At 48.6% G+C, this 8,455-nt stretch overlaps 1 protein-coding gene across 1 annotated transcript in view; it reads right to left on the bottom strand.

Annotated features, from left to right (window-relative positions):
- Positions 1 to 3,057: 3,057 nt before the first annotated feature.
- LOC109290356 (malectin) overlaps positions 3,058 to 8,455 on the bottom strand; it is a 32,836-nt gene continuing 27,438 nt past the window's right edge. The window contains exons 6-9 of the mRNA XM_019506810.1: positions 7,283 to 7,396; positions 6,068 to 6,179; positions 5,705 to 5,877; positions 3,058 to 4,862 (exon numbers count right to left, since the gene is read on the bottom strand). Of these exons, the coding sequence (XP_019362355.1) occupies positions 4,750 to 4,862; positions 5,705 to 5,877; positions 6,068 to 6,179; positions 7,283 to 7,396 (512 nt within the window). The 3' untranslated portion in view covers positions 3,058 to 4,749. The remainder of the gene's footprint in view (positions 4,863 to 5,704; positions 5,878 to 6,067; positions 6,180 to 7,282; positions 7,397 to 8,455) is intronic.

Raw genomic sequence — 8,455 nt, 5'->3', positions numbered from 1 at the left:
CCGCCTCTGCACGCGGGAGCGCCCCGCCCCACGTCTAGGGACGCCCCCGGGGCCCCGCCCCCCGCGGGCGGGCACCAGGCCGCCCCTCAGAACGCGGGGGTGGTAGGAGCCCCGCGCTGGACACGCGGGGCCTCCGCCCTGGCCGAGCCCCCCCACCACGCACCAGCCCCCGCGGCGAGCGAGCGAAGGAAGCTTCGGGCTCGGCCCTTGTGAAAAATCTCCGTTTTATTACTATTGCTTGTGACAAAATAACATTTCATACAAACGAGGGGCTTGGGTTACTGGCCGAGGGGAGAGGCGGTGGGCTGAGGTCCCGGAGGGAAGGCCAGGCTGGAGGGAAAGAAATCAAGCAGCAGCCCTGATGCTTTGCACATTCTCTGAGAAAAATATCTTTACAAAGAAAAATAGACTTGTGTTACATCTTGGCTGAGCTCCTTGTCCTTTGTAAACGAAAGGCACCCTGCTGTCCATGCCCCAGGATCCATCTCAGGGCCAAGGAAACAGACAGGCCAGGTCTACACTGGGAGGCCCCCCGGGCACAGGGCACCAGCGCACACATGTCCAAACTCAAGCAGGTGCTGTGGGACTTGTCCCCAAGTCTGATGCAGGCAATGAAGCAAGTGGGAATGCTGGTCAGCACTGTGACTGGTTGCCCACCCTCAGAGAAAACCAGTCACAAGATACGGTATCATCCTCCTCAGCACTTGTCAAAGCAATGCCCCAGCTCCAGAGCAGACTGCGCAGCAGCTTGCCAGCAACCCATGGGGGACACCTAATGTGCTTACATACAACATCCTTCTTTTCTATGAGAACTGAAGTCAATGCAGGTAGCTATGGTATTTGCTGGTACTTTTACCTTCCTCAAACTTTACCCACTGTTCCACTTTACCCACTGTCCCTATAAGCTTTGTCCTCCCCCTTAAGCTGCAGGGAGATGGCAGTGTTTTATGATTAAGAATGCAGGATATTGAGCCACATGCATCAGGCAGCATGTAGCCCAACAGCTTGACATGACAAAAGAATGGAGCAGGAGACAAACACGGGAAATATCTGGAGCGGAGGATGTCATGAAGCACAGAGCCTCAGGGTTAAGTTAATACACCTTACCCATCTCACTGCTCCACCGCTCACCATCTTCCTAATTCATTTCTGGCTTTCAAAATGTTTTGTCCATTATTCTTATATCTTGATTAGGGAAGCAGAATGGATGCCTTGGCCTAGAGGGCTAAAATGGACAGACAACTGCTGTTTCTCTTTTGCAAAAAGAGATGCACCAAAAGCCATAAGCAAATGCACTTAGAAAAATGATTCATACCCAAAGGAAAGCAGGGACAGCAACACCTGGTCCACATAACACTAGGTGGCCCTGCTGCACCAACTGCAGTACAAAATCTTCAATGACCCTTACAACAGCTGTCCAGGAGGGTGGCTCTCTCCCCTTGCACAGCATAAGATCCTGGAGCACAGAGTGCTTCAGGGAGGTCAGACAAATACTTTTAAGGATTTAGTGTCAGTTTGCATTTTTGGTCCTTTTACTTCTCCACACAGTATACACAAACTCCCTATCCTCTTTCCAGCCCAGCATAAATCGAAAGGGATATTTTCACAATGATCCTGCCCACCAGCTCCTGAGGCAACACTTAGTCTCCTTCATCCCTTTAGTACCTGGCTAAAGTACTACTCTGGAAACAGGCTGTTGACTTGGGGATGCGGGGAGAATGAGAAGGGCTTGAGGTTCCTACTAAACATCCTACTCCAAACAGAGGACAAGCTGATGGTGAGAAGACACTCTTGTAATCATATTACCAAGACCCAGATCCCTGTTGCAGGGATGCAGCCGATGAAAGAAGGAACACTGGAGAAGTGCTTGGGAAGGAAGGAAGGTAATCCCTGACCTCTGAGTCACAATTAGCAGCCCCCATTGCAGGGCTGTCTTCTTATAGGGATTTTCCCCTCAGGGCACCTTACTGGGGCAGCTTTTTACAGCTGGCAGAACCAAACAGTGGTTGAGCTGGGAGTGTTTCCTGTAATCTTTTCTTAGAGCTGAGAACACCCTGACAGGCAGGACACCCTGAGCACATCGGTCCTTTCTTCTTCCCACACTCTTGTAAGACAGCCATTAGAAACTGGAATGAACCCCTCCCCACAAGATCTAACACCCAGTCCTAGGTTTCAGCCTGGCCTCAGGCTGAGCAGATGCACTCTGCAGAGCAACCACTAGATGGCACTGAAACATCCCAAAATTCCACCTGTGCAGAGGGTACCCGGTACTGTTTAAAGGACAGGCTGTACAACCCACTTACACATGCCAAGAGTTAGAGGTAGAACACTCCCTATTGCTGGCTCAGTTTATCTGATATCCCCCTTCTGAGTGCTTCATTCTCAGTCACCCTGTCACCAGATAGAGATCTTCCTGTTCATAAAAACAAGGAAAAGGAAGTTGCTTCAGACAAAAAATTAGACAAAAAAATGACACTTGAAGGCACCTGGATTTATACCACACACAAGGTCAGATCCTGGGGAGTCATTAATGGTCTCCTGGGATCGCTCTTCATGCATGTTTCTGGGGAGGGGATTCTGTCCTCTCACAAGTATCATAGTGAACTTGTGGCAAAAAAGGGATCTTGCCACAGTATCATACAATGCCTACTGCAGACAGTCCTAGGAAAATGACGGCTTTGCTGCACCTTGCACAAAAGCTCCACCAATTCTGAAGTGACAATCAATGGGATTCCATAAACATTTCTGGGAATGCTGGAGAAGGTAAATAACAGCAGAGCTGTCCTGCTCCTCCCAGCTTTCAAACACCCAAACCATAGCCCTGCTTGCCTTTATCCCCACCATGTTCCCAAGACGCGTGCACCTGTTCCTGATTACTGCACTGCTCCTTTCCCCACCCTGCCAAGACATCTGTGGTAACCAGAATTAGCATTCTCCCCTATATCAGGAGATTCTTCCGTGGTCCCTTCTCACTGGGTAACTGGTCCTATGTACCAAAGCTAACTCAATTCACCTTTGCAGGCAAAGATCAAATAACTTTTACATATAGCAGGATGCTAATAGGCCCCTGGCAGTAACGTCCACACTTGTGCTTTAATCACTATTCTGTTTACTTTGACTGTTGCTTAGCACAACAACCAGTAACCCACTCCTGTTATAGTAGACAGGAGACATTGTCTGATGGGAAGCAAATAGTATTGGTACCAATAAACAACTTGGTCTTGACAAGGTCTAAGTCTAAGACACCCAGAGGCCTGGCTGACCAGCAAAAGGACTGGGGACAGAGAATGCCAGTCTCAAAATTAGAGTACTGTCAGCCACAGAAAATCATTTGTTAGGATAACTTTGCATGGCATACAGATAAACCCCTGGCCTCGCTGCCCAGAGCACATATGACTCCTTTCCCCCACTACTTGACAGATTACTTTTCAGACCAGGTGCAACACAGGTCAGAGACATATCCTTTGGCTTGATTGCTACAGCAGCCATTGTAACTATCTTGGGAAGGAAGAAGTCACTGGACCTTTCCCAAACCACAAATATGAATGAGCCAGCAAAACAAGCAAATGGCTGCCCAAGGCCCAAATCCATGTGATTTAAGAACAAAGTCAGTTCTAACTCCTGGGTCACAACAAGCAACTGCCTTACAACACTGCCGGAATGAGATGATTTTGGCAGCTAGGAAGACCCAGTTTAACACTAGCACAAGCCTAAGCACCATGAAGTAGCTGAGCTGGTAATACCATTGTCTCTTACTATAATACCTCTGTGAGGTCTTTCAAGTTTATATATCTATAAAGACAGAAGACTAGGAAGATAATAATACCTGCCATGCAGCATGTTCCTCTGGTGACCATCCAGATCCTTCCCCTTCCCGAGCCTCTAAAGGGGGAGTACACACCACAAATAGCAGGAGAGGACATCACACGCAGAGGGAAGGAGGAAAAGGTGAAGGCAGCAGGCCTAACTCAGCACTAAGGCTGATACCTGCTCAGAACGCAAGGAATAGGGAAGCTGTCAGGCTGATTCAGTGACCTATTTAGTAATCACCTCACCTTTTCTCAGATCTCACATCTCAGATCAAGTCCCTTGTAAGAGACATAGTTGTAACAAACTAAGGAATCCCAGAAGTAGATCAGGACCCTGAACACAGGAGGAAGATTCCTGCACTATTTAAAGCTGAAGTCATCCCTTTTTTTAAATCCTCTTGGGAAATGTAGGGGTGCATCCCCAAGGCAGTCTCAGTCATGCACACGCACAATGACCTGCTACATAGCAAAGAGATTATCTATCCAACATAGAAGAGAGCTGCCCTTCAGGCTTCACTGGATACCTCAGCAGGGCAGATTTGCATCCCAAGAAATAGCTTACCCAGATGTCAACTCTCTAGAAGGAGCAGTCTGCTCACTAAATGGAACAAACCGGAAGCACTAAGAGCATGACCTATCTATAAAAAAAAGTAACATCAAACAGAGCCGTATAATCTCTGATCCATAACTAACTGTGGTACCATCAGAAACAAAGACAGACAGAGGTGAGGTACATAAAAATTTGGGCAGGGGAGTATTGCAGAGATTGCCTTTACTGCCATGAGAGCCACCTCAGCCTTCTTTGCTTCATGGTTTGAGTCTTTTGGGAGGAGGAAAGGTTCAGCAAAAGGCCTTGCTGCAAGACAGCAGCCCTGTGCCCCTCCTGCACGTCTGGAATGGTTAGCGGTAGCACAGCATCCGGTGTGGCTGAATGGAGTGGTTACTGCCCCCCATTGTAGGCATAGTCAGCCTTGTTGTGCATGATCAGCTTGTTGTCCACAAAGTAGAAGCTGTCCGAGCGGGTCTCATAGGGGTTTTCAACCATCAGGCGGACTGTGGGAGAGAAAGCCCAGTTATACTCAAGAACAATGTCTGCTACACCACCGCTAGGGGAAAGCAAGGGACAGAAAACCACCCCAGAGTCTCTGACACCCAGCGCCTCCATGCAAGTCAGAAAAGCAAACTTCTAAATGGTGAGCCCCAGGAGCTCTACACAGACCCATTCTATTGTCCATGCACAGGGTGGAGGTCTTCGGGCTGTAAAAATTAACTATGGGAGTAGATCAGTTCATAGATATCCAACAAGCCGTCATGTCATTCTTCCTGTAAGACCTGATATGCAGTCAACACAAGTTGCACACAAATTCAGTTCAACCTCTCTTTGCCAGACATACCTACAGAGAAACACGGGGCATTGAGCTGCTCCCATCCTGTCCATCCTGCAGGGGTATAGTGGGTCTTCTAACAAGACTATATAGGGCATGCTCAGAACCTGGCATCACTGATAGCCTTTTACAGGCTCCTGACAAAAAGCAAGCCCTGTTCTGAAGCTGAAAAGGTCCAACTTCAAAATCTTGAGAAACTACGATCACAGCCTCCCAGATCTTGTTGCCTCAGATTATGGGAGAAGACACTACATGCAAAAGGTCTGTGACTGAGGTCACAGGCTCTTGACAGCATCGCACCCAGGCATCAAGCAGGGCTTCTTCAGCTCTCACTCATGCTGATGGAAAAACAGCAGCAGCAGGTGACAACTCTGTCTGGGTTACACATCAGCAATGCAACCCAGTTCTACCTGGTCCCAGTCCTCTGCCCCACCACACAACCATTTTTCTTCTTAGCGAGAGAAGAACTGAATAAAGCAGAAACTCAGCAAAGGAGGAATGGGTACATACTGAGATCCTCTGAGAGCTGAGGGAACTCATAGATGTGTTCACATGTGTTCCTGCTACTGGGGATGCAGAAGCCAAAGTCAAAGTCAAAGTTCTTCAGCAAGCGATCCTGGAAGTAATGCCTCTCGATCATTCGGAAGTTTGACACTGGCTTGTCTCCCACTGTGAACTCCACTCTGCAGGGAAAATACACCTCATGAGACCAATTCATTTAATAGTGAGAGGGGCGCAAATCAGCACCTTTCCATGTAGGTTGAACTGAGTTCTCACTAATCCAAGGTTCAGTTTAGTTATGAACTGACAGGGCTTGTACCCAAGGCTCCCTAGAGGCTTTACCCTCTCCTCTTCCTACAAGGTTTTACTCACGTTGCACCAACGGTCCGCAGACGGAGGAACGCTGGAGTGAACTGGTAGCGAACAAAGCGGCCTGCACTGGTGTCCAATTCTCCACCATCATCGTCCTCCTCTTCATCTTGCTCTGGAAAAGTTCACCAACTCAGTTAATCTTCTGATAACTTAAGTGAAACCAGCTGACCAGCTCAGAGCTGACAAACAAGCCACCCAGGGAAACTGCTCAAGCACCCAAGACTGCAGTATCCAAAAGCTGTTTTTTGATCCATTGCTGGCACTAAATTGTTAACATGGAACAGTTTCATAACAAATTCCACCACAAGAAACAGGATTTGTTAATCCCTATGTTCAAAAACATGTTCAGGAAATCAGTTCCGATTGCTTGCCTCTCACTTGCAATATCTACATCCTGCTTACCTTTGGCTACCTGTATAAAGGAGGTTTGTGGAGCTCAGGCAATTATATTTCTTTAATACTAACCCATTTTTTTCAGGACTCCCCCAGCCCACGTACATCTCATGAAACACTAACAATGGCAGCACATTTGTACAGCATAGATTCCCCAAATGTGACATTCTATTTCCAACAGCCTAGCTGAAGCAAGGAGGTAAAGACATTTGGATATAGCATTCACAAGCTGTCTAGGTCACTGTAAAAAGACAGTATCAGTCCAGAGGTGCTCAGCAGTAACTCTGAAGTCTATTGTATCCAAGACATCACTTCTAAGAGAAGAGTTTAAGTTCTACAGAAAACACATGACTATAGCTGGCCTGACAACAGTTTCAAGGCTGAAAGGATTACACACTCCCCTCTGACTTCTATGGCAGGCTCTTTCTATCAAGCCTAAGGCACATTCACATGATCTGAAGGAAGCTCCATGGAGAGAGGATTTCAGTCTGTTCTCATGAGTAAATTCGCTTGGCATGCTGTATAACATACACTAAGACATCCCCAGGCAGGATAGCAAGGGGCAGCACAGGACAAGGTGTGCGCCCTGCTATCCTGTAGTGTTGGGTGGTACCATATTCAAAAACATTGCACTACTCCACATATGCTGCCTCCCAACCCAGAAGCAGTGTAGCTGCATTTATGTATCAGGCAGGCTTAACACTGCTGAGCATACCACTGCATGCCATAGTCAGTATGCATTGCAGACATGCCCTGAAAAACTGTAGTATTTGGCATGCACGGCTCGCCATATCGCATACTCCACTCGTCTACAGGTCCTACCTGTGGCAGATGGCTTGGCAATTTCAAAGAGCACTGTCCCAGTCTCAAGGTCCCGGATCTTGAACCTGGTGAAGTCGATATTGTAAATGTTGTCTTCAGGTTTGCATAAATAATCTAGGAGAAAGGGGAATGCACTTAGGAGAGCCCTTCCTCATAAGAGTCCAGATGAAAAAACAATAATGGGGGATGCCATAGCTATGCCTCAAAGGACCTCCTTCTCCTCTCCTGTTTACCAAAAGACTTTCAGCTACACTGCCTGAACCCAGTCTTCATACAATGGGGCACTTCCCCAGAAGCTTCCGGAAGGACAGAGCAATGGGGGTCCAGGGAGACCAAAGTCCAGACAGTTCTGGAGGACAGAGCATGGAAGGGAAAGCCAATACCAAGGATTCAAAGGTTCACGGAAACTTGCACTTGACAAATCCCAGCTGTCGAAGCAGTGCAAAACCAGAGAGCGTTGGTGTGATCTTAAGTGGACAAATTGGTTTTTAAAAGAGCTGCACCCATTTAAACCACTAGTATTTGGCTCAGGGTTTGGTTTGGTTTTGGATCTGACACTGTGCAAGCCCAAACACTCCCTCCCCTGCAAACACAAGAACAGATGGGTGAAGCTCTGGATCCTGCCTGGCTAGTCAAACAAAGCAGCAGTCCAGAGACCACCAACTGGCACAGGTTAAGTACCTAAAAGCTGTCACAACACAAGGAAGTCCTGTGTAAACACAGAACGAGAGGAACAAATGGCTGGTAAAAGACACGCAAGCTGTTGATTAGACAGACTAAGCAAAGCAGCGCAGATGCGCAGCTGGGATCAGCGCTGACGGAGCCACCTGCCCAGCACACTAATCCCATCCCAGGGACAGGGAGGGCAAGGCTATTCCCTGGGCCGCAGCCCAGCAAGGTGCCACCCGAGCAGCAGCATCACACAACAAAGCCAAGTGCTGGGGGGATGGAGGGAGCCTGTCTCCTGAAGCAGCCTCGTAACTTCGTAGAAAGAAAACGGGGGCTACAGGGACGTCAACAAAGACGGGGTCGAGGACTCAGGTGAGACACAAGCAGGACCTTCAGGGCAGCCCCACACGGGCCGCGTCTGCGGTGGGGAAGCCGGGCGAGGCCTCCCCAGGTCGCAGCGCTGGGTCCGTGCCTGGTCGCGCTTCTCCCCCGCCCGCGGCTGCT

This window comes from Gavialis gangeticus, unplaced genomic scaffold (genome assembly GCF_001723915.1).
Source record: "Gavialis gangeticus isolate Ggan-Ray unplaced genomic scaffold, GavGan_comp1, whole genome shotgun sequence".
Lineage (NCBI taxonomy): Eukaryota > Metazoa > Chordata > Crocodylia > Gavialidae > Gavialis > Gavialis gangeticus.
Note: the sequence above shows the minus strand (reverse complement) of the source record. Positions and strands in the feature narration are given on the sequence as shown.